This window comes from Erpetoichthys calabaricus, chromosome 2 (genome assembly GCF_900747795.2).
Source record: "Erpetoichthys calabaricus chromosome 2, fErpCal1.3, whole genome shotgun sequence".
Lineage (NCBI taxonomy): Eukaryota > Metazoa > Chordata > Cladistia > Polypteriformes > Polypteridae > Erpetoichthys > Erpetoichthys calabaricus.
The window spans coordinates 186,585,720-186,612,937 of record NC_041395.2 but is presented as its reverse complement, the minus strand read 5'-3'; the positions used below and the strand labels follow the sequence as shown (position 1 = coordinate 186,612,937).

Sequence of the window (27,218 nt, the reverse complement as noted above, 5' to 3'; positions counted from 1 at the left end):
TCTGCTGGTGCCAAGACTAACAAACTCTCGACTATCGGTCAGACAGGACTTAACACTAGAATCACTGAAGCCTACGCACATTAGAATTCCTGAAGCCTATGAAAATATTATTAATGCCGAGCCACCTTAAATTCCTTCAGAAGGGATGCAAAATTCTCAGAGCTGAAGTCTCTTTATCTGAGAGTTAGGTTTCTTTTTACAATTAGCAAAAATTTACACTGGGTGTTACAGACTCAAATCAAATGTATGTTTTTATTAAATAACAGTAATAATAGCAGCTCACTACTCAAAGTGGTAAATGCAGAAAGAGATCGAACCCGCAACCTTTTGATTACAAGACAGCAGTTCTTACCTCAGCAGTTCTTATCTCTGCACCAGCCAAGCAGACATGTTACTTTGTGTCAATTGATATTTGGGCTTCAGCTTTTATACACTGACAGCAACCTGTAAATCAAACAATTTCTTTTTCTTTGGTTTCTTTTTCTTCAGTTAAATTCTTTTAAGAAAACCATTCTTCTTTTGTTATTTCTTTGTTATATACCTTCACACATTATACACTTCATGTCAGCATTTTGTCATTTTTACAATAACATGAAAAAAGCTTCTGTTTTAGTTATGTGTTCAATCTTTCTTTCCTCACATTTCTTGTTATGTTACATTTACACAGATAGTTGTAGACAAGGAACACACTTGAAATGTATGTATTACAAATAACAATATATTATTTACCCAATGCAATTCCAGACACCTAACTCCCAGATAAAGGGACTTCAGCTCTGAGAATTTTGCACCTGACTTCAGCTGCCTCGAAAGGGGATGGGATAGTAGGCTGCCTGCTGCCAGTGCTGATTGGCACATTTGCAAAACAAAGATACTGATGAGGAGATGCAAAAGAATTTAATGTGGCCCAGAATTACGAATATTTTCGTTGGCTTCGGGGATTTTAGTGCTAAACCACTGGATGGCAGTGCCAGAGACACCCAGAATTTTCTCCATTCTGGACAGCAGAATGTCTGACAGTGTCAAATGCTACACTAAGCAAAACTAATCTAAAATCTAACAAAATTAATATGATGGTTTGTCCAGAGTCTGCTGCCATAAGCAAATCATTAATTACCCCAAGCAGAGCAGTTTCACACCTGTGCTGTGCCCTGTAACCGGACTGAAAAGGTTCCATTAAATTTTTAGAAGTTAAGTAACTGGTGAGTTGGGAGGCTACAACATGCTCAAGAACTTTTGACAGAAAAGGTAAGTGAGAAATAGGCCGAAAATTGTTAAAATTGTCAGCATCAAGACCAGACTTTTTTAACAGTGGGGTTACAGAAGCAATTTTTAAAGTGCCTGGCACAGAGCCAGTGTCAAGGGATGTATTTATTATTGTCGTAACACTATGGCATAAAGGCAGGATTTAAGAAGTGTGGTAGGGATGGGGACCAGTACACAGGTAGTTGGCCTCATCTTACACAGCAGGTCATTAACAAATGTAAATGTGACTGATGAAAATTTTGAAAAAGCTGAATGGAGTGGGAAGACAGGGAAATATAAATGGATGATAGATTTATGTTAGTTGAATTATTTAGATCTTTTATTTTTATTTTGCAAAAAGTGGAGAAATATTTAATTGACCTCAGTAAAGGAGGTAAATGGTTGCAGATGCAAGCTGAAGTAGTTTATTAACTACACAGAATAAAACCCTTAGGTTATTGTGACCACTTTCTACTATTCTGCCATAATGTGTGTTCTTGGTTGCAGTTAGTACATCCCTGCATGCCCTTTGATGGTCAGAGAAAGCCTGGATGTGCATGGTGAGGTCAGTCTTAAGTGACATTCTCAAGGCATCGGCCAGCTGCTTTCATAGATCATAACTCTGAATTGTACCATGGAACGGAGTGCTTAAAGGAAACGTCCTTATGCTTTAAAGGAGCTGCTTTTTCTAGTGCTGAAAGAAGGGCTGTGTTATATTTATCAACAATACATTGGGTGCAAGGCAAGAACAATCCATAAACACATCTCCAGCCACTTGCATGGTGAACACCCCCCCCCCCCCCCCATACACAAAATGGGAAATGTATGACATGATTATACAGCATGATTGAACTTTTCTTAAATTCCACCCACGCTTCTTAAAAAGTCTAGCCAAATTTAAACATACAGTATACATTTTTACTTTGCAATCATATTTAACGGACCAATGAAGTGCATGAAAATCTGAATTATTTATGTAATTGCTTAAAATGAAAGTAATGTTTAAAATTAAGTTAAGGAAATAATACATTCAAAAGAGTATTCTGGAAAAAAATATTCCTGGTAGTCCCTACCAATTTAACTGGCAACAGGAATTTATAAATGTGTTTTAAATATAGCACAATGTAAAAACTGAATGGTTTCTGACAAATACTTAGCAAACAAATGCCTTTAATTTCGACAATTAATAATTACTAACAATAAAAAAAGTTGAGTAAAAATGGTACGATTTTTTTTCAGCATTATACTGTAGTTCAGTATTGTATTATAAATTGAATTTGCGTTATGATATTTTTTATCTAGGTCATGCTTTTAGTTGCATACTTTCAGTTCTAAATTAACCATATATGAGTGTGGGTTTGTAAATCAGTGTGTCCTGCCAATGTAACAGTACCAGGAGTGATTTATGTCTTATACATGATGGTGCACGGACTGGCTGTGGCTCCCCATAACCTTAAAGTTAGGGTAAGTGACTTCAAGAAAAGGATGAACTGATGCTTATTATAATAATAATAATAATAATAATAATAATAATAATAATAATAATAATAATAATAATAATAATAATAATTCATTTCTAGACTTGTGCTATACAAGAATAAACTGAAAAGATTTTAAGCATGTCTAAAACAAGACATTACTATAATATGAAGCAATACATAAAAAACAGGATTAAAATGCAAATTGCATTAAATGGGGAATAGAATGCAACTTAGTGAATCATGTGATGAAATATAAAGAAGCAAGAATGAAAAAATAAGTAGCATCTTAGTAAGTTACAGTATTTTATCCGAATGTCTGTAAAGGTGGAAACCATTCTTAACTTCATATTCTCCACTTGGAAAGAAAAAAACGTAAACTCTCCTTTTTCTGAAAGATCTAAATAATGTTAATTGGAAAATGCGAAGAGTGACTAACTGCATGAAAATAACATTTTTACACAAACAAATACCCATACTGACACATTAATATAACATACAAGAAAACACTTCAAAAGACAGGCTCACTAGGTTCAGTCAGCTTTGAAAGAGGAATATATATACTGTATAACATTATAAAATGGAAAAAGATAAATAAGCTACATTACACAATTTACAACCAGCCACCTGACTTGAATGCTGAATTAGATGTTTTTAAAGAAGTAAACATATAAAACTACCATAACATTAATTCTGACTCACATTTATGCTCAGAAAATGTGACAAAGGAGAACATTTCAGAATGTAGTAATTTTGCAAGTTTAAATTTTTCACAATGCATATTGGATCAGGTAAAATCAACATAATAAAACTGTTACAGCATATTTTTTCTTTTATGAAATGTGATGTTTGCCTTTCTTATCTTCTTACTACTGGCAGCAAAACAGCAGGTTTTGGCAATGGAAGGTACTGTATGTGGCTGCTGACAGTACCTACAGAGCAGACACAGTTAAAAATAATCCTTGCTCTATTCTCCAATAGAAAAAAACCTCTATGGTTTAGCACTCCACGTATCATTATCTTTATAGAGAAATACAACTTGCTGCTCAAAAGGGTTTGTTTATGAGGGGCACACAATACATACACTACTGAAGTTTGAGTCAACATGTAAAAATGTTGGTTTTAACTATATTTTAATTACAAAAGCAGCATTGTACAGCCTGCACCTATAAAGATGGAAGGTCTAGCAATAGACAAGGAACATAAATCTCAAGTTGTCTCCATGCCGTGCTTACTGGATGGACTTTCCTGATTACGCACATCAGTACCAAACCAGGGGTGGTTGCCTAGCACTCCCTTACTGACTTACAGCGGTAAAAAGAGGAGAAATGGAGCTTGAAATCAGACGAATGCTAGAACTAGGTGTCACTGAGGAAAAGTTTAGCTCGTGGTCGAGCTCTGTCATTCTAGTACCCAAGCCAGATGGTAGTTGGCACTTTTATAATGACATCCTTTGGCTTAATCAAGTCTCCTGTTTTGATGCTCCTGGTGGTTGCACTCAACTGACTCAGAATGGCTTGGTATTTGACCACTCTTGACATGACAAAAGGGTATTGGCAAATTCATTTAATGGAATCTGCCAGGGAGAAGGTCATGTTTAGCTCCCCCAGCAGACAACTATAGTATTGTATCTGACCATTTAGATTACATGCTACACTGACAACCTTCCAGAATCTGGTAGATTAAGTATTCTGCCCCCTATAGTGCTACCTATCTAGATGACGTTTGCTTCAGCATGTGGGAGAAATACTTATAGCAGGTTCTACAGCATCTTTCCTTTGAACACTACCAGAAGTGGATAGTCAATTAAATCCAAGTGTTTTTTGAACCAGTGGTTGCCAAATATCTGGTCTATGTGGTGGATGGAGGGAATGTCTGACCACAGTGTTAGAAAGTTAATGCCATCTGCAATTGGCTTTATCTGCAAACCAAGTGACAAATGCAGGCTTTCCTGGGTATAGCAAGTTACTACCACCACTTTGCACCCTGCTTCACCAAGAGGAATGCACTCTTGAAAAGACTTACAAAAAAGCATGCTTCCGATATGGTGTATGGGATATTAAAGTGGAGGCTGTATTCTGTGACCTTAAGCAGGCCCTGACATCAGCATCTGTGTTGATTTCTCTTTAAGTGGGTCATACAACAGCTAAGGTCATGGGCTGCATGTTCAGTCTTGTCACCGATCATGCCTATCTCTTGTGGATGTCTTTGCACACATGTCACAAGTGGGTTCTTAGACTTTCAGCCATTTAAATTCCAGGTTGTACATCATCTTGGCTCCCTTCATGCCAATGCAGATGTAATTTCTTGTGCCTATGACCTATTGGTTCATGCCGCCTGACTCAAAGAGTTTGGGCTTGGTGGTGGCTAGTTATGTCACACACATGCAATTGAGAGACAACTTCAGGGTTCCTCTATCAGTGGTACCACCCCAAATCATAGGTTGGAGCTGTCACTTACTGTCCTTCCATCCTCAGAGTACAGGATCGATGGTGTGAGGACCTCTGACATTATATCCAGCTTTGGGGACTTGGACCCACCCCTTCCATCTGGGAAACCTTAAGAGTGCTGCCAATTACTACGGCTGACAGTCTAGTTTTGGACTGAAGTCCGAATAGACATTATCACAATAATTGCTCATTCATTTTGTTGTTTTGGTGTTCAATTAAATGAGGATGACCATCCAGTGCCCCTACCCTTTATGTGTTTGTGTCCTTTTGTTACAACAGATAACCTCATGGTGTGTGCTATAAAGTAATTTTACGGGGAGTCGGAGCATAAATTCAATTTATGGTAATTTATATAATTTTCAATGAAGTGCAAATGTATAAATGGTTATTCTGATAAAAGGTCATTTGTAATATTTTTTAAAAATGAACTTGTGCAGGTTAGGTTCATAATTCTTAAAGACTAGTAAATTTGAAGGGTATGGTTTGGAAACAGTTCTTGAAAATGAGATCCACACAGTACAATTTCCCCTGGGGACAAAAAATAAAGTTCTCCTCAATGAGACCACATTGCTCACCTTCAAAATATATAATGAGAGGCAATATGTATGACAGTTCAAGTTTGGCTGAAACTGGAGTATCAATAAAATTACAATTTAATTACATAAAAGAAGGAATTGAGTTTTTGAGAGGACCAGGTCAAAGTCTCAAATCCATTGAAATACAGTGGGAGGACCCTTAGAAAATAAATAAATTCCCTAAAACAAAAATGAACCAAAGGCGTGTTATGAGAAGGAATGGGACAAAATTCCTCCCATGTAATGTAAGAAACAGATAAACTAATTCAGATTATGATTATTTCACGTTGTTGATGCTAAAGGAATTCCTGTCAAGCTGGACCTGCTGTATTCAAATGTTAAAGATGCCTTTAAATGTAAACTACTGGCACCTGTAGGCAAATCTGACCACAATCTGATTCATCTTGCTCCCAGGTACAAGCCTGTTATTAGATGACAAACTGTTACCATCAGAATAGTGAGAAAGTGGAACCTAGAGGCTGAAATGGGTCTAAATGACTAATTCCAAATGAAAGACTGATAAATGACGTACGAGTCACATGGGGACAATACTGAGGTACTCAGTCACTGCATCACAGACTATATTAACTTCTGTGTCAAAACGACAGTACATTGCTTTCCTAACAACAAGCCCTGGATTTGAGCTAAAAGGTGTGCTGAATGAGAAAAACAGAGTACAGGTAGTACCCAGGTTACGGACACCCGACCTACAACTTACGAACGAGGCCACAGCTGTGACGCATGTGCCTCATTAACTGATGCTTTGTCATCTTTGGCCGGGGCACGCTGCAAGTAGTGGCTGGAGGGGTGCGATTTCGCTGCTCGCACAGTGTAGTGTCCCTCGGCGGCAAGCAAGCGGTGACCCGTGGTCCATAGTCACTGGGGCCACAGCTATCGCTTGTGTGCAGGACGGAGGCTTAATGGGGCAGTTTGCTGTCCGCCCACTATGCCGCCGCAGCTACTGCTCCTGACTGGACGCAGGCTGGATGGAGCGGTGTAGGGCATTTCACTGCCCGCCCACTACACACGGCTCCCCCTGAATCGTTTTCGGTGGGCGGCTGGTAATGCTGCAAGTGGTGACCCGGTTGTGGCTGAACGGAGGCCATTGAGGGTGAACGGGTGCTTCGGGTGGCTGCCTGTTGAATGGGGGTGGTGGTGGGCAATTCACTACACGCCTTTGGCCGCACCGTGTTCATTCTCGGTGGGCGGATACACGCTGCAGGCTGCATACTGTAGTGGAGGTGACTGTGTGGTGGGTGGGTGGTGAACCGCCTCTCGCAACTCCCATTTGTTCTCAATAGCAAGCCTGCTTGTACTGTTACGTACATAGCAGGAAGTTGTCTTTTGTCAGTACAGTGCTGTGCAGAAGAGCTCATCTTAACCTTTTGTCTTCACCCTTCAAGAATATCTCTGAAACACAAATCTGATGCAAGTGCTGGTGATACAGTAAAGAAGAGAAAAATCATCACCATTGAAAATAAAGTAGAAATAATAAAAAGGTCAGAGAGAGGTGAAACTCCATCATTCATTGGCAGAGCACTTGGTTATAGTCGGTCAACAATAGCATTTATTAAAATAATGTACCTGTTCCGACTTACATACAAATTCAACTTAAGTACAAACCTACAGTCCCTATCTTGTACGTAACCCGGGGACTGGCTGTATTCAAATCTGGTAACAAATTGTCTCTGAAGGCCATACAGCGTGTGCTAAAGAAAAAGCTGAGTGAAGGACAGGAAGCTTACAAAGTTAAAATGAAAACTAACTCACTCAGAATAAAATGAAAGAAGTCTGGAATTGACTAGGTATAATTACTAGACTCAACCAATTTGCGGTTCAGGTGCTAGAAGGGAATATGGACAAAGCTAATGCTCTAAACAAATCCCCCTTTCCCTCCACTGTCAAATTCTTCCAATGACCAGCCTCCCTACACCATCAACAACTCCCACCATGTCAACTGGAATGGCCAGTGACAAATCCATTTCTGACTATCAGTGTGGACTGTCCATAACAGAAGACCAAGTAAGGAAACGACCAAGGAAAATACACACAGGAAAACTTGAACGATGAGTTCTAAAGGCCTGAGCTGACCAACTTAGTGATGTTGTCTGTCACCTGATCAATCTGTTCCTAAGGCTTCAGAAAGTGCCACTGCTGTCGAAAACATCCTCCATTGTTCCTGTTCCAAAGAAGGCAGGTGCCTCTTCACTTACTGATTACAGACCAGTGGCACATACGTCTCACATCATGAAGACCTTTTTGAGATTGATCCTGGACTATATGAATCCCCTTGTTGTAGACCACCTGGATTCACTGCAGTTTGCCTATCGAACAAAGATTGGAGTGGAACATGTGATTATCTACCTGCTCCACAAGGCTTATTTACACCTGGAAACAGCTGGCAACACTGTGAGGATTGTGCTTTTTGATTTCTCCAGTGCCTTCAATATCAGCTATCCTGGTTAAGGGGTAAACTCAGAGATATGCAGGTGGATGAGCATATGCTGTCCTGGATAATGAACTAACTGTCAGGTAGACCGCAGTTTGTGAGACATGAGGACTGAGCCTCTAATACAGATGTGAGCAACACTGAAGAACCACAAGGAACAGTCCTGTCTCCTTTTCTCTTCACTTTGAACACCTGCGACTACTAACACCAGGTTATGTCATTTGCAGAAATTCTCAGATGATTCTGCACTTATGGGGTGTATTAATAAAAGGGATGAGACAGAGTATAGGAATCAGGCGGAGAACTTTGTTTCTTGGTGCAAAGAGAATTGTTTGCATCTTAACATCAACAAAACCAAACAAAAGGTTATTTATTTTCATCGCACCAAAGGGACTCTATGTCTGATCACTTAAAGAAGTGGATGTAAAGGTAGTTCACCACTACAAATACTTGGGGGTTCACATTAATCACAGGTCTTGGAATACAGAGGAACTATATAAGAAAGAACAGAGCATGCTCTTTTTCCTTAGAAGACTGTGTTCCTTAAATGTGGGAAGAGAACCCTTCTCATTTTCAATATTCCTGTGATGGCCAGTGCAATTTTCTACATTGCAGTGTGCTGGGATGGTAATATCACTTCAGAAGGGGCCCACCAAATCAACATGCTAATTAAAAGCTCAGTTACAGGATGCACTCTGGACTCCCTGGACATAATAGGAAAGGAGATAGCTAAAATAAAACCGCGTGCCATTATGAACAATTCTGCACATCCTCTCTTTGGCACACTAACACTGAGCATTTTCAGCCAATGAATGTTTTAGAACAAGTGTGCTACTGGGGAATCCTTAATACCAATAGCAATATGTCTGCATAATGCCTCACTGTGGCTGCAACATCCAAGTCAGAAGTTTTTTTTCTTTTTAATTTTCTTGTTTTATAGACATTCTGGTGTGTGATTACACCACATTGTGTGTGTGTATTTATTCATTTATTTATTTACTCACTTATTTACCTATTTATGTATTTATTTATTAAAAGATCTTCTGTAAAATGCCAAATTTCCCTCTGGGGACAAATAAGGTTCTATCTATCTATATATTTCATTTGCTAACTAAAAGTAAAATCTATGTTATTTGTCACGTAAGATAAAAATTATATAATTTTAGGGCTTGATAAGTACAGGATGATTGTTAGTTATGTAATTATACATTAAATCACAGAACCGAAGCAGGCCGTAATTACTTTACATGACTATACCATGGCATATGCACATACACAGATATACAAGTTCAACTGCTTACATGTACCATCATATCCATAAAGTTGCCCAAAGAATGATGTTAACAATTTAATGATTATGCAATACCTGCTGGACCTTTCTTTTTGTTCTTTTTGCTCTTTTTGCGCTGGTTCAGCTGACTGAATGCCTCTGCTACTTTCTGCAGCCGTGCCATGAAGATCTCAATGTCATCCAAAGCACAGTTCAAAATTTGCTAAGAAGGCCAAAAACAGTGAGTTAGGAAGTGGTTGAAACAGACAAACCATAGTCTTTTGAGCTAGAACGTGTAGGACACATGGAGAGAGAGGAAAAGAGATGTTAGCACAGTTGTAGACACAAATGGCACTGTCATAATCCTTTTGTGAGTGTTAAGTTACAATATGATTATTTGTTCTACTTCATAGAACTATTTAGAAATGTATACATTTTGTCTAGGGCACTCACCACATCCTTCTCTATTCTTTGTGCTAGATTTCCATGAGACTCTTCAAGATTTTGTGAGCCAGTGATAGATCTGTGTCTCTCTGTTAAAAAAGTACCAAATTACGGAAGTGGTAAATAAATAACAAAGGATTTTATTTTTTCTGAATTTTTCCACATCACAAATTAATTTTAGTAGTGCAGAAGGCAAATACTGTATGTCATCAGCTGCTGACTGCTTGTACAGACAGTTGGCAATTTCACAATTCATTAAGTACAGTATATCTTGTAATTATCACTTTACCATAGCAGCTTTCACACTGTGCACAATAAATGCTTTTCTAGAGTGGCAAAAAGGAAAATCCATTGGTTTATTTGTAGTTGGTATAGTATGCATTACTATACAGTGCTAAAGTTAAGTTCACCTCTGTTTTCGCTTGCACTAGAAGCAACAACATGACTTCTTACATCCTTGATGGGTGATGTTTTGGGAGATGTTGGTGGAAGAATGGACTCTCGATGTCGCTTTATTTTCTCCTGGTTTACCCTATTAAGAAACATTTTTTCAAAGATGGTAAAGCAGATGATTGAAATACTGTGAAAATGAATACACACACATACACTCAATGTTTTATTGCTTTTATTGTTTTATTGGTTTGGATTAATGTATGTGTGTAGTTTAAAATATATAACATATGTTGAATCTCCTGAAAATTCTGTTTTTATTAAATTGAATTTACTATTTAGGGGTCACACAAAAGTTCATTGTACATTTATACAACGACAAAAGGCATTCTATTCTATTCTATTATAATGGGCTTACAGTTAAACATTTCAAATTGCACTTTATAATATGCATTTACTTCAGATGTGTTTTTGTGCATGCATGCACATGTACAAATAACTTCATTAGCTTCAGTTTCAAAATCTGATCCTTCTATGAGGAAAGCTGTATCTGTCTACCAATGACTTTATAGTTTTATTTTGAGTTGGCAAACCTAAAATACTGACACTACTGCATTATCCCCAAAATCGCTGTCTTTTAATTTCTTGTTGTAGTTGTATTATTTTCCTTAAAGGCTTACTGCACTAACTACTACTTTATTAAAATTTTCCCTGTAAATGCTTGATGATGGACTTTACAAAAGACACTATATGACAATTAATAGGTTAATTAACTCAATCACACACTACACTATGCATGTAGAAAAACACCCACTTGAGAGTTTGTGGTCTCATCTTCTTTCCATGCTTACTATCTCCCAGGGCACTGTCAATATCAGCATGAACCATCTCCGCCTGTCATAGATCAAAAAACCTGTGACTTTGTAGCCTATGTCTGATTTTTTAAAAACATTTATAGTCATAAAAGATAGCAAATTAAAGTTTCTGAAATGTTCAGTTATAAGTATTAGAGATCCCTTTAAAACACTGTGCTATATTTTAGGAAGCACTGTAATTTCAGATTCCATAGGCTATTAAGAGCTACAGAACTTCTACAACTATGGACTCCTTAATGAAAGGATTTAAAGATTTGTTTCCCCTTTAGAGAACAAAAAGAGTGCAATTTCAAATCCCACTAGCCAAACAAAAATGCACTTACAGATGTCTAATTCTTTTAAGGATATACAGAATTGAATTTGAGATGTTTGGAACCCTTAAAGACTCGAGTTCCAACTGCAAGTACCAGAGGTTGATAACGTCCACTACGCTGTACCATGGTGTGGAATATATACTAAGCAATATTCATGAGAGAGAGAGAGAATAACTTTAAATTTATCACAAAATACTGTAACACAGTTAATTTCTAATTTGCTTTGTAAATTGCTTTTTTGAAATTGCCCAGTCCATGAGGCTTTTTAATAAGCATGCTTTAAATCCTCAAGGACAGAAGTTTCAGAAGCTTGTGATTCATACAGACTTATAAGGTTTTAGGGCCTGAACAGGCGGCACGGTGGCGCAGTGGGTAGCGCTGCTGCCTCGCAGTTGGGAGATCTGGGGACCTGGGTTCGATTCCCGGGTCCTCCATGCGTGGAGTTTGCATGTTCTCTCCGTGTCTGCGTGGGTTTCCTCCGGGCGCTCCGGTTTCCTCCCGCAGTCCAAAGACATGCAGGTTAGGTGGATTGGCGATTCGAAATTGGCCCTAGTGTGTGCTTGGTGTGTGGGTGTGTTTGTGTGTGTCCTGCGGTGGGTTGGCACCCTGCCCAGGATTGTTTCCTGCCTTGTGCCCTGTGTTGGCTGGGATTGGCTCCAGCAGACCCCCGTGACCCTGTGTTCGGATTCAGCGGGTTGGAAAATGGATGGATGGATGAGCCTGAACATTATGATATAAAAAGTATGGCATGAAATTTTTTAATTTTCACAACACCATTGTCTGAAAAACAAGGTGTTTAATGTCTAGAGCTTCAGATTGATGGGAATGTTTTGAATGTGGCATTACCAAAAAGAAGGAATTTCAGATACCAAAGACTTCTAAGCACTAAAGTTAGATGTCACACATTATCTTAAATGTAATTTCATCTCTTTCTGTTCCTTTAAAGAAAAAGTTTCAACATTTTTCTCAGTTATGGTATTCATGAATTTGCCATAGGAAATTATATTCAGTATTTTTTTAAATTATAAAAATGCTTCATCATGACGAATTAAAGTATACTATGATTGGGAAAAAATAACGTAAACTTCAAAAATGCTGAACTTATCCTTCAAGGAATATACTTATAAGACTTTGTATATCTGTAGAATCTGCATTTATTTAAATAAATAAATAAATAAATATATATAATAAAACAAGACCAACCTCAACCTCATCACAGTGGAAGAAGTGAATATCAGGCTTGTGTTGGTCTGAATCCTGACACACCAACAGCAGGACAGATGGATAACGCGTTTGGTTCAGCACTGTCTGGCATAGATGGACGGTGGACAAAGGGAAGTTTTCAAGTTCTTCCTGAGGATGCAAATTGTTAGTGAATAGCTGAGTAGTAATCTTTCATATCAGAAAGCACATCAATAAAACAAAAATGATCAAAGTTTTACTTCAGTTCAGAGAGAGAGAGAGAGAGAGGTTAGGAGGATATTCTAAATTGTATTACTATCAGTTACATAAATGATTTGGAAATAATATTTTGTTGGATTTTCAAAGAGTTCAGACATTTTCCCAAAGCAAAACTAAAACCCGAAAATTTGTCTGAGCCAGAGGAATTGAGTAGTGTAGCACTTCCCTATTAAACATAACCCTTTTAATCAAAAAACACCAGTAATATACAGCATATACTGTAATAAAGTCAAGTAACATAAAACAAAATCAACAACCTACAAGGCTATTTTAGATTCCCAGCATAATGGCATGATACAATTAAAAAAAGGAAAAGCAAATGATGTAGTTTGGTCTATGGTCTTGGAAGCAACAGAGAGAAAAAAGTAGCTTTTATATTTAAACCATTCTTTTATTTTATTTTTATGGATCAGTTACTCTTGTTTCAGGAATCCATTAAAAATTAAAAATTAAATTAACATGCATAAATCAATTAGCCAAACACACCAGTTTGCTGCTTGTTATGCAACAAAAATAATCCTGTTTACTACAATGTCTAACGTGCTGATCATAAATGCTTTATCCCAGCCAAAGTTTCCACTCATTGGACTGCCACAGAAGCTCATTTCTAACTTATTTCTTATCTGCTTAATTTATTTCTGTTGATCAATCACTCACTTTCTTTAATGAATTAACTTTCCCAAATCTTTAACAGATTTGGTAATAGTTTCTCAAGGAATAGGGAACCCAAAGATTGCTTGAGGAAGACAAGCCTGGTATTCATGAACCAAAGAAATAACCTAATTTCTAGAAATCAGTATCACTGGCTGCAAGCAAACTATAAAATCCACAAAGGAATGGAATAAGAACAGAGCTAATGAACTGAACCATTTCATTCTCTTGAGATTCTAGAATCACAACTGCAATCTGTACACTGCACGACCTTTCCCTATGATGACATCACTCCCGTGGTCCCAAGCTCTCTTCCACTTCTTGGACTTTCTGTCTCTGCTGATCATATGAGGAGAAATCAGGGGAAACTCAACAAAAACAAGGCCATAGAGCAGGCTAATATTAGCCCCAGGTTGCTGAAAACATGTACCAGTCAGCTCTGTGGGGTCCTTCAGCACCTGTTCTCCCTTTCCCTCAGTCTGCAGAGTTCCCCATCTGTGGAAATCATCCCATTCTAGTAATCCTAAGGACTTCAGATCAGTTGCTCCTACTTCACACATCATGAAGACCTTTGCAAGGCAGGTCTTGCAACAGCTCTAACTCCTGGTTTCAGAACATCTTAATCCTTTTCTGTTGCCTATGAGGTATAAATAGATGTGGAGGATACTCTGGACAAAGCCAGCTCCACAGTCAGGATAATGTTCTTTGATTTTTCCAGTGCCTTTAACACCATTCAGCCTTATCAACTGGGGAAAAGCTTAAGGCTATGCATCCTGATACCTCAGAATCTCCTGGATCATGGACTACCTGACTAACAGACAGTAGTTTGTGAGGCTCAGGGAATGTTTGTCAGAAATGGTGGTGTATTACCACTTGGACATCACATGGAACTCTCCTTTCTCCCTTAGTATTTACCCTCTACACAATGGATTTTCATTGTAATAGCAACACTTGCCACCTACAGAAATTATCAGATAATTCCTCCATCATAGGCTTCATTAATAATGGAGATGCATTGGAGTACAGGAGGCTTGTGGAGGACTTTGTCTTGTGATGCATGGAGAACCACCTGCAACTCAACATCAGCAAGACAAAAGAGTTCGTGGTAGACTTCCACAATGCCAAAGAGCCTCTGAGACCAGTAACTATTCAGGAGGAGGATGTGGGAGTGGTACAGAGCTACAAGTACTTGGGGATTCACATAAACAACAAACTGGACTGGTTTGACAACACAGTGACACTTTACAAGAAATGCCAGAGCAGGCTGTACTTCCTAAGGACACTCGGACCTTTTGATGTATATAGCTAGCTCCTGAAAATGTTCTACTAATCCGTAGTAGCCAGTATATTGTTCTATACTATAAGCTTTCTGGGGAAGTAACTTGAGTTCAAAAGTTACAAAATGCCTGAACAAACTTATCAGGAAAGCCTGCACCATTACAGCAATAACTCTGGACACTCTGGGAGCTGTTGTGGAAAAAGGATGGTGGCAACACTGAATTCCATCATAAAAAATCCCCTCCATCCCCTCCAGGAGGTGCACTCTTGTAAGCCAAGAAGCATTACTGTCTAAAGATAAGTTGTAGTTGAAAAAAAACATATTATATAACTTAAACAAATACTGCTAAATACTGTTTTAGACACTGCATAAATATAAATGAAAGTTTGGTGATAGGGTCAAAAATTTTTTATTGAGTAAATTCTGAGTAAATTCAGAAAGTAAATTCTGATTCTATGATGTTCAAAACAATGAGAAAAGCTGATTTTAGCAGGGTGTCTGTGGATAATTAAAATAGATTGTCACATCTTAAAATAATATGCTTGGCCAGAAAATTATGTGGGGTTTTTTTGCATCATGTAGAGCTCCTGGAGGACTATATCCCAGCAAAGACAGATTATTTGAGAACAAGTGGTTTCACAGATATCTATCTGCCCAAAACACAGAGACCAATGTACAATGATAACTTCCAAAAAAATCTACTTCAAATAAGTTGCATTATTTTTGTATTGTTTCAGGTTCTAGGTGTAGTGTTTTATCCAGTTTGGTCCAATCCTTATCCCCATATCCTTCAAACACAGTTTGACCTTTGTCCAATAATAACTGCTATACAAAATATTTAACATGGATTTTTGAGGTCTGCTTCTCTTAGTCTTTTGACCACACCTATTGATTTACAAATATTTTGCACAAGAAGTTTTAAATACATAATTTTTTAAAATACACATGCATGTACACATGGAAGCACACACAAGTGTATGTACCCACATGTACTCACACACACCCACACACACAAACTCTAAGAAATGTATAAGTGAAGGTAGCTGATGGCTTGTTTGCCCTACTACAGAATATGCTTGATGATGAAGAGAAAGAAATGTACACACACAAACACACACACGCCTAGATCTATAAAGGCCAATCTGTCTATCCATGCAACCTGCCTTTACTTCATTTAGCCAAATGTGGTTAGTTTTGAATGAAATATTGTTTAACTTGTCCATTTGATTCAATTTCCTGTTTGTTTTACTCTACATTTATTTGTGAACATAATAAATATTACAGAAGTTAACGCACTTGATTCTACATTTTTGTATCCTGCAGTATCACTAAAGTGTAATTTACATGGAAGAACTGTATAGACCCTATCTCACTGTTTTTTGTCAGATTTTGTAGTGAAAAATCAATTCTCCTTCTCTGTTGAATAACTGTAATGTAGATAATTCTTGCTTACTTCAAGCATTACTTTCTAGATTATGAGTACCCAGAAAGGCTCTGACTTATATTTTGCATGCAGTTTGCCTCACCTGTGTCTCGCAGTCCAGTAGTCGTATAGCCTTGTCAGTAACTTGTAACAGCATTTCCTGGGTCCAAATCTTGTTTTTTGAATCCAGCAAGATGAGCTTTTTAATAGCATCATCCACAGTGGTAATGGACTCACTCTTGTCCATCATGAAAGTGGATAAGTGCTAGAAAACACAAGAAGAGCATAATTTATTAACAAGACGATTTTTCATGGCAGTCGCCTTTCCTTATGGAATTTCACAACTAATTCATGTTTGATTACAATTATTATGAAGGTAAATTAGATAATTTGCAGTTGAAAAATTAACAGACAATTCTTGCACCAAGTAAAAAAACGTTTTTGTAATTGCCCCCCCCCCCCCCCCCCTTCTATTAAAACACGATACCTAATAATGAGGAACATTTACATATTGTTCAAAAACAAAATGCACCAAAAAAATACTTTGACTTCCAAGAGATTAAAGTTACTATGGCCATAAATCTACAACATGCAACTGGACAAGAACAGATGTGCACAAACAATGTAAATTAATAATAATTTAATAATAAATAAATTATTAATAATTTAAGAATAAATAAATTAATTAATTAATTTAAGAATAAATTAATGTAGTAAGCCATTTTGCTAATGTAATTGTCATCCTTATCTATGATCACAAAAATAAAAGGAATACTAAAGTAATGGATAAAATAGCATTAAAAGAATAATTCATATTTGACATTTCAATGGTAGAATTAAAAGAAATGGCATAGAGTGTATACATGTGGCATGAAAGCAAAGGAAACATTAATGATTTTCACTGGTGGCATTAAATAAAGATAATTAGCAAAATTTTGATGATGTAACATTAATAAAACATGTTCTGGATGTTGTTAAAAGTTACATTGTGAGAAAAGATATATATATATAAGTTTGTGGTGTGGCACTGAAGGAAGATTTGTAGCAAAATCATTAAAAGAAAGCTATCAGTGATTATCTTTTTAACACAGAGGTTTTATTCTGTATTTATATTGAGAAAATGTATAAGCTTGGACATCTGTGTGGATAGCGCTTTGAGTACTGAGAAAAGCGCTATATAAATGTAATGAATTATTATTATTATTATTATATTAGACTGCATTTAAAAATAAACAGATCCCATACACAGGTATACAGTAACTTTGGTGGACTGAAGTGTCTGTCTTTAGTGGTAAAACGTTTTACTGCTTAACATGAGTAAAGACAAAAATGCACATATGAAGGTAATGAAAAGAGTAGAGACAATGCATTGTTATTATACTGCAATTCAAAATTAGCATCATTGACTATTCCAGTCAACATTCAGGTCATAATAATGCCTTTTTTAATTAAATTGTTCATCTTCCATCTCCCAACTTGTTTTAATTCTTAAATATTTAGTTTTGGTAATAAAGAAGAAGTTACACTTCAAGAAGCTGTCTGAATGGGATTTTGCTTCTCAGATGAAAAATCATAGTAAGATGCTTTCTCAGGGTGTACAAATATGTGAACCTATTTGATTAACATTGCTAGTTAATCAACAAAACTGATTTCATCCTGTACAGTACTTAATTCCCTTGTTCACTCTTACAACCTAAGAAACCTCAGTGTTCTGTTACGTGACATGTGAGCTGATCTTCATACTTAATGTTTTGCATTGCTAACCTAGTCAACTGCATTGGCAACTGCTAATTATCATGGTGTGATGATTTTAGAACAAGCATATCAAGAAGACAGTAAAAAATTATGATTACATCATTATAATGAGAACACAGCAAGCCTGTATATATTAGTTACATTTAAGTTTCAGGCACCAAAACCCTATAAGGTACATGTAGTATTTCTGAAAAGTTCAAAGCACACAAATATGTTGTGACCCTGGTTATTACCTCAACATGGTACTGTGATGTCTCCTGCATGATTACATTGGAGTTGGAATACTTCTTCCGCTGCTCTGTAGAAACAACGATAAATGAATGAATGAATGAAAGAAGGAAGGAAGGAAGTAAACTAGCAAATCAAAGGCACCTATGTCCTTAGGCAAGAAAAATACTGTAGTCCAGCTGTATGCTAGACAACCATTACAGGAGATAATGAAAATATTTTATAACATGGAATATTCTATTAAGGCAGCTGAATAAATTTGTACTCCTGCATCCTGACAATCAGAACACTAATTTTAAGTGGTAAATGATAACACCAAACATTTAGAGGAGATTTATTTTTAATGTGCTCTCAGGCTTAACTGTTTGTCTTGGCTGAACGTCTTATTTATAATAAATATTCTTGTAATTCATTTGTTTAATTATTTCAAGTCTATGAATACAAATTTGTCAAGTCTCATACTTTTTAGTCCACTAAAAATGTATGATCTCTTCTGGGAAGTTTTTCTAAATTATTTCCTTTAATATATTAAGTCTTAAATGGCCAAGGCTCCACTTACTTAAATGAACTTATCATTACTTACAAAACAGAGCAAACTTTAAGATGCCGGCCTACTTATTATTCCAAGGATTAATAAAATAACAGTGTGAAGTCGAGCTTTTAGTTACAGTGCCCTGAAGCTGTGGAACGATCTTCCTGCTACTTGAGTTTCAGCTTTAAATCTTGTTTGAAGACTCATTACATTAGTGTCGCATACCCTAGTCTAGTGAGGTGAGACATGATTCTCAAACAAGTATACACTTCTTTTATTCTACATTATTATTTTTTTATTTTATTAAAAGCAAATATTACATACAATCGAATCAAGTTTAACAGAAATAAATTCAACCCCCACCAAAGAGAAAGAGAGGAAAGTCAACAGCCAGAGTAAAACTTTAAGAGTATAAAAGAGGGAAGAGAATCCTTCTCTCCAATATAAATGCTTATTCTAAAATGTTATTGATTAGATCTTGCCAAGTTTGAAAAAAGTTTTGAACAGGTCCTCTAAGTAAGAATTTGTTTTTTTCAGATAATATATAACATCAGTTAAAAGAGACTTAAAAGAGGTAGGCTAGGATTCTTCCATTTGAGCAAGATAAGTCTATGTGCTAGTAGTGAAGTAAAGGCAATTACAGTTTGTTTGTCCTTCCCTACCTTAAGCCCATCCAGGAGTTCACCAGACAAAGCTGTTAATGGATTAGGAGTGATTGTGACACCAAGGCATTTAAAGAATTTGGTCCAGAATGATGTTAATTTGGTAAATGCCTAAAACAGTGGCCCAGTGAGGCGGGAGCTTGATTACAATGTTTACAGGTTGGATCTTGCCCTGGAAAAATTTTGGACAATTTTAAATGAGACAAATGTGCTTAATAAAAGATTTTAAGTTGAATAATTGTATGCTTTGGGCATATGGAGCTAGAGTGAATTCTGTGTATGGCTGCCTTCCACTTCTTTTCTGAAATGTTGAGTAAGAGATCCTTTTCTCGTTGTACTCTGGGATCTTTGAAAGGAAGGGACTTTTTTATATATTAGAGAAATGCTGTCTGAGTCTTCAAGAATGATCAATGTTTCTTCTGGAATAGAAATAGGTGGGAGGTGTGGAAAATTGGGCAGATTCTGTTTAGCAAAGTTTCCAATTTGAAAGTACTGTAAAAATTGTATTGATGGGAAGTTAAATTTGAAGTGTAATTGTTTGTAGGATGCAAAGACATTATCTATATACAAATCTCTAAATGATTTAATCCGGTACATTTTCCAAACATTAAAAACTGTGTAAGTCTGAGAGGATGGAAAAAGGTTGTTATCATGTAGAGGTGCAACAGATAAAACTTTCAATGTTTCCTACATTTGAATAAAGGACAATTGGGCTGTTAGTATATTGATGATAACTTGTATTTACTGGGGTACAAAGCAAGGAATATGAAGAAGTACTACAGGATTTTATTCCTATTACGGACCAAGCTTGTGTGTATTAATCTATTTGCGTTAATGTCCAGGTTTTTATAGATTGTAACTTTGCCGCCCAGCAATAAAACTGAAAGTTAGGTAGTGCCATGCCACATTCTGCTTTAGGTTGTTGTAGTGTCACCCTTTGGATGCATGAATGTTTCGAATTCCAAATAAATGAGGTTATGACTGAATCTAATTTCTTAAAAACTGATTTGTTAATCTATATGGGGATGCTTTGGAAAAAAAAGCTTGGGAAGGATGTTCACCTTGACAGTGCTAATTCTACCTGTTAAACTGAGATGGAGGGTAGACCAGCTATGCATGTTTTGTTTATGTTTATTCCATGCAGTCAGCAAAAGTTTATTGAAAAAGAGCTTTATATTTACTTGTGATGTTTACCCCTAGATATTTAAACTGATCTGCAATGATAAAACTGAAGGTGTCTAATCTAATGTTGTGTGCTAGAGATTTCACTGGAAAAAGCACACTTTCATTCAAATTAATTTTGAGTCCAGATTTCTTTTGAAATTCTGGTAGTGCTGTTAGGACTGAAGGCACAGAATATTGTGGGTCTGATATATATGGTACCATATTATCTGCATGTAGTGATATTTTCTGTTCAAGTCCTCTGATAATCCCCTTTATCTCAGATGCATTTAGAAAGTGAACAGCCAATGGTTCAATGGCGATTGCAAAGAGCAGTAGGAACAGGGAGTATTCTAGTCTAGTACCATGTTCTAGTCTGAAGTAGTCTAAGATAATGTTGTTATAACAAACTGAAGCTTCTGCACTGGCATACAGTAGTTAGATCCATGTATATATTTGGGTTCAAACCCAAATTTGTGCAGTCTGGTAAATAGGTAGTCCCATTCAACCACATCAAATGCTTTTTCTGCATTAAAAGATAATAAGATCTCTGGGGTGTTAGACTTTAGGAATACATTACATTAAACAGGCATTGAAGATTAGAATCTAAGTATCTGCCTTTAATAAATCCGGTTTGGTCATGTGATATTACCGAAAGAATTATGTTCTCAGTCCTTCAAGCTAGAACTTTAGACAGTATCTTATCATTGTTATTCAGAAGTAAGACAGATCTGTATGATGCACAATGTAATAAGTCCTTATTTTTCTTAAGAAACACAATAATTAATGCTTGGCGAAAAGTTTGAGGTAGAATTTTATTGTCTCTGGCTTCTACAAATGTCGCTAGTAATAGGGGAGCTAATTTAATTGAAAATTTTTTTATAAAATTCAGCCGGTTAGCCATCAGGGCCTGCTGCTTTCCCACTCTGAAGTGAGTTTATAGCATCTAGTAATTTACTAACAGGTTTACCCAGTTCCTCTGCACTTAGAGTTTCTAGCTGAGGTATCTGTAATGCATCAAAAATACATTAGATTGTGTCTTGTTTTCTTTAAACTGAGTAAATGTAAGGACTTATAGTACTCTGTAAATGGATGCATTATATTATTATGGTCAATGATTTTTTCTTCTGTCTATATTGGTAATTACTGATTACGGTTGAGCAAAGATCTCATTAGCCTTCTCTCCGTGTTCATAGTAATGATGTAGCAATTTAAAAACAAGATGTTCCATTTCTTTTGTTGTCAAGAGGTTGATTTCTGATTGCAAAGCCTGTCCTTTTTGTGAGTGCCTCATTTGGAGACCTTGCGTGTTCTTGATCTATTCTAATAATTTCACTGATTAACTTAGACACACTCTTGGTTTCCAGTTTATTTTTGTGGGAGAAATATGAAATAATAATTCCCAGAGTATTCCTGTAGAGACCTCAGAGGATGCATTTGTCTCTAAAAAAATAATAAATTTGCTTTGATATAAATTCTGTACAGTTCTCGTCAACTAATAACAGGGGGTTAAGATGACAGGTGCAAGATGAGTGTGTAACATAGTGATTTGAGCTCCATGATCAGACAGCCATGGTCAGAGATAACAATAGTGTCGTACTTGCAAGATTTGATCATGGGCAAGAAATTGTGATGTATAAAGAAACAATCAGTTCTTGAGTACCAATGATGTACTGATGAAAAGAAGGAATATGCTCTTAAGTTTGGATTTAGAAATCTCCATGGGTCTGATAAGATATGATCAATTACAAACTGTGTAAGTGTTTTCGCTGTGTTAGATGTTATCACCACTGTAGCTAAAGTCCTATCCAGGTCTGGATTTAAAGCACAATTAAAGTCTCCGGCCATTATCATTTTATGATTGTTCACATTAGGAATAGATGCAAATACATTTTGGATAATAAGGCCTCAATCATACACATTGGCTGCGTAGATATTTATCAACATCATTTTACAATTAAATAAATTGCCCATCACCATGACATATCACCCTTCAGGATCAGATACTACAAATTAAATTGTTCTGTGTATTAGGATTCCCACATCTCTAGTTTTCTTTACATAGCTGGAGTCAAATATTTGGCTCCAATCTCTTTGCAACCAAAACAGATCCTTCGTTATTAAGTGAGTCTCCTGCAAAAATGCTATCTTGGTGTTTAGGCCTGTTAGGTGAGAGAATACTTTTTCTTTAATTCATGATTGAGACCTTTGGCATTCCACAAAGTTCACTATTTGGTCAAAGAGACATTGCTTCTGAACTTTTAGTGACATTTTATAGTCTTAAATTAATGTAGTACATTATTACATTAGATAGCTTTAACCTTAATTTCCAATTTTGCCAAGAACTATGGGTATGAAACCTATTGTTGTGTTGGCACTTACAATTTTAGGGGTAAAAATGATAGATTAGAAATAGCTTGCTCTTATGCAGGGTTGTGTAATATTAAATTCTGATACAATAAGACATCTGTTCATCAACATTTTTATTCAATTAACTGTACATGGGAATAAGTCTTGTCAGGTAGTACAGTGCCAGTGTGTCATAGAACATCCTCAATTATACTGAGCTATATCTGAGATTTCTGGCAGTTTAACCAAATATATCTCTCCATATATAAAAGAAAATTCTGGAATGGAAAGCAAATGCAAGGCTACGATACGTGATAATCTCGAAAGACCGTAAACATGGGACTTGGTGCCAAGAGATTGTTCCAGGGCCATAGCAAAAAGGACAGCGGCTGTACAGGCTTTAAAAAGATCGAAGGGCAGCGCAACAGCAGCTACCCCAACCGAACGCGAGCAGCGTTATACATCCTGCAAGAAAGAATTCAACCACGCCCGGGGCCAGAAATAAAAGACAGGTACTGCTTTTACAACATCACACAAGACCAGGCAGTGAGCCATCATTTAAAACAAGTCAAAAGACCTCTAAGCTAGCAGTTGTTGGATTGCTTTTGGCAAGCATGCATCATGTGTTCCCAGCTCTTAAAACAACGACATGCAACAGGCAGAAGAGGCAGCTAGCAAGCAGCAAAAAGGCAGCAAATGATCCAAAGGCATATCCTTAGCATACGTTCAACCGCAACACTCTTCACAACATGAGCAGTATTATACGTCTGGGAAGAAAGAGATGTAACCACGCACGTGGCCGAAAATAAAGGACAAGTATTGCTTTTACAAAAATGTTTAAAGTAAAAGTGAAAATAATGCATATGTAACAGTTCACAAGAAAATAACAATCTCTTTAAATTGTAGATTGCCTGCCTAAGGTAAAGTCATCCCTGATGAATGGGGACGTGGGAATGAGGGGTCCTTTCATCGGATTAGTGCTATTTCAGATGTAGAATGGCAAAATGGGGGAGGCAGCTTGATGAATGAGGTCTCCAGGACTTAAAAAAAATCCAAATCATATTATGTGATATCATCTAATGTGAAATTCTACTCCGTACTTCTAGAATTTTTATTTTTATACTGTATTGAGGATTTATTCTGTTCTATGTACTATATTGTACGGCTCAGAATTAAAAGACAATGAGTAAAATGACAAAGTAGAACTTCATAAAGACGTTTACAAACGTTGGCGCAAAACACATGCAGAGCAGGTTAGAGACTATGAAACCAGTGAAATTAGAAAGGCTCAAAAAAAAAAATCGTGCTATACACATGTGGAGAAAGTTAAAGGATATCAAAGTAGGAAAATTAGAAAATATAAAAAAAGAAAGTAAATATCGCAGTAGCGCAAACAAACAAACTGCCTCATTTAACTACGCACCAGACTAACTTTGGTTTTGCACAATAATTACTACACTATTGCACCTTAACACTTAATTCTACTTTATTCACATAATTTTACTTATTTATTATGTTCTACTATACTGTTATCTTTCAATCTATGACTTTTTGTTAATCTAACTGATATTCTTCTAACTTTGCACTGTTTTTGATAAGCGGATCAGGATGCATTTCACTGTGTGTTGTCCTGTATAACTATCTATGCATGTGACAAATAAAGAATCTTGAGAATTTCAAAAACGGAGTTTATCGCACATGCATTTATTGATTACTTTGTTAGCGTATATATATTTATCTGTCTGCTTATTTAAAAAGCTAAATTTACCCCAGGAGTCAAAAATGTTCTGTCTAGTCCTTGTACAAAAACCTAGACAAAAGCTGGAGTATCACCTTGGTAACCCCATAATAATAATAATAACAATAATAATAATATATTTTATTTATATAGTGCCTTTCCCATGCTCAAGGCACTTACAGAATATAATAAAGAACGGCAGGGTATACAGTATATAGCGTTGTACAAACCACATAAATAAATAAAGAAGATTAAGACAGTGAATTCTGAAAAAAAAAACAACATAATTGATGGTCTAGCACACACACACAGGTTATATTAGCATCTTGACAGAGAAGTAAACTGAGAGAAGGGTAATAAAGTCAAGTAGAGCTAAAAGCCTTCCTGAACAGATGAGTTTTGAGTTGTTTTTTAAAACAATTCATGGAGTCAGCTGACCTGATTAATTTCGGAAGGTCATTCCAGAGTCTGGGCTTTATACAGCTGAAGGCCCAGTCACCCATGGAGTGTAGATTAGTGTGGGGTACAACAAGATTGCCAGAATCAGAGGACCTTAGTGGGCGGGCAGGCACATAGTGATGGAGTAGGTCACTGATGTAGTTTGGCGCGAGGTTATTTAAGGCTTTGTAGGTTATTAGTAGGATTTTACATTCGATTCTGTAAGACACAGGGAGCCAGTGAAGACAGAGCAAGATGGGCATGATGTGCTCGCTGCTGCTGGTTCGAGTAAGGACTCTTGCAGCTGAGTTTTGAATAAGCTGGAGCTGTGATATAAGATTAGAAGGGGCACCTGCCAGTAGGGAATTGTAATAATCGATGCGGGATGTGATAAAAGCATGGACAAGTTTCTCAGCATTAGAGAAGGAGAGGAAGGAGCGAACACGGGATATGCTACGGAGGTGAAAGTAAGAAAGTTTCTTAATGTGATTTATGTGGGCGGAATAAGAGAGGGAGGAATCAAAAATGACACCAAGATTTTTTATAGTAGAGGCAGGTCTGATGAGATCACCGCCAAGATAGACTGAGAAGGAGCTCATTTTATTAAGTTGCATTTTAGTCCCAATTTGCAGGAATTCAGTTTTATTGCAATTTTAAAGAGTTCTGCTCCATCCAGGTTTTAATTTCACTAAGGCAGGTTGTGAGCTGAGAAAGCTCTGATGAAGTTCCACTTTTAACATTGAAGTAGAGCTGAGTATCATCTGCATTAAAATGATAACCCAGTCCATAGCTACGAATAATATGGCCAAGGGGAAGCACGTAAATACAGAAAAGCAGAGGACCGAGGACAGAGCCTTGAGGGACTCCTTGTGTGACTGGCGCTGAGCTGGATCTGCTGTTGCCAAGACTAACAAACTCTTGCCTATCAGTCAGATAGGACTTGAACCACTGGAGGGCAGTGCCAGAGATACCCAGCATGCTCTCCATTCTGGACAGTAGAATGTCATGTCTGACAGTGTCAAATGCTGCTCTGAGGTCTAACAGAATTAATATGCTGGCTTGTCCAGAGTCTGCTGCCATAAGCAAATCATTGGTTACCCATGTACTTTTGGAACTGCCAGAGGAAAATACTTTTACTTTGTAAAAAAAATTATTAACTGCTGATGATATACTGCAGATCGTTTTGTCTGTGCTGAAATTCTAAACAAGAAACCTGTCCTGACCTCATTAAAAAGATTCAGCATATTGGGACTCGCAAGATTACAAATATTGTTTTTACAGAAGTTGTGAAATAAAAGTGAAACTAATGAAATAACAACAATTCAAAGAAAAAAAAATCTTAAAAGTGTGTATCCGGAAAACCAAACATGGGGGTTGGCGAGCGAAGCCCCCTAGTATTATATTATATATATATATATATATATATATATATATATATATATATATATATATATATATATATTAACATGAACATATACAGAATGTCCAAACTCCACAGACAGTGATCAGACTGAGATTTGAGCCCAGTGTTAACCATCAAACTATAATGATGACTAATAAAAACATTATTATTTTAATATTTTCAAAATTGCTTTCAAAGTAAATTTATTTATTTACCTTAGCATCTGTGAACCCCAATTACCAACATACTCAAATTTATACACCATTTGCATAACACCCCACAGACATTTTGCTATGGTTTATCAGCTGACCCTCTATGCTCCGTTTGTTCTTTTAAGTCCCTAGGTACATTTCTAAACATGTTCTGGGAGTGTCCCAGAGTTATGATTCTTTGGGATAATGTGTCAAAATTTCTCGCTTGTCCCTAGTGTGTGCTTGGTGTGGGTGTGTGCCCTGCGGTGGACTGGCACCCTGCCCGGGGTTTGTTGCTGTCTTGCACCCTGTGCTGGCTGGGATTGGCTCCAGCAGACCCCCATGACCCTGTAGTTAGGATATAGCAGGTTGGACAATCACTGACTGACTGATAAAGAGGTAAAACAGCATGAACCACAAAAGTGTCTAAAGCTGTGTTACATGGCAAAAATAAAGCC

General features: G+C 36.8%; 1 protein-coding gene across 1 annotated transcript in view; it reads right to left on the bottom strand.

Annotated features, from left to right (window-relative positions):
* eps8l2 (EPS8 like 2) overlaps positions 1–27,218 on the bottom strand; it is a 247,269-nt gene that overhangs the window by 38,441 nt on the left and 181,610 nt on the right. Inside the window, exons 6-12 of the mRNA XM_051922048.1 lie at positions 18,293–18,357; positions 16,408–16,569; positions 12,694–12,843; positions 11,116–11,195; positions 10,322–10,443; positions 9,921–10,000; positions 9,564–9,690 (exon numbers count right to left, since the gene is read on the bottom strand). Coding sequence (XP_051778008.1) covers positions 9,564–9,690; positions 9,921–10,000; positions 10,322–10,443; positions 11,116–11,195; positions 12,694–12,843; positions 16,408–16,569; positions 18,293–18,357 — 786 coding nt within the window. The remainder of the gene's footprint in view (positions 1–9,563; positions 9,691–9,920; positions 10,001–10,321; positions 10,444–11,115; positions 11,196–12,693; positions 12,844–16,407; positions 16,570–18,292; positions 18,358–27,218) is intronic.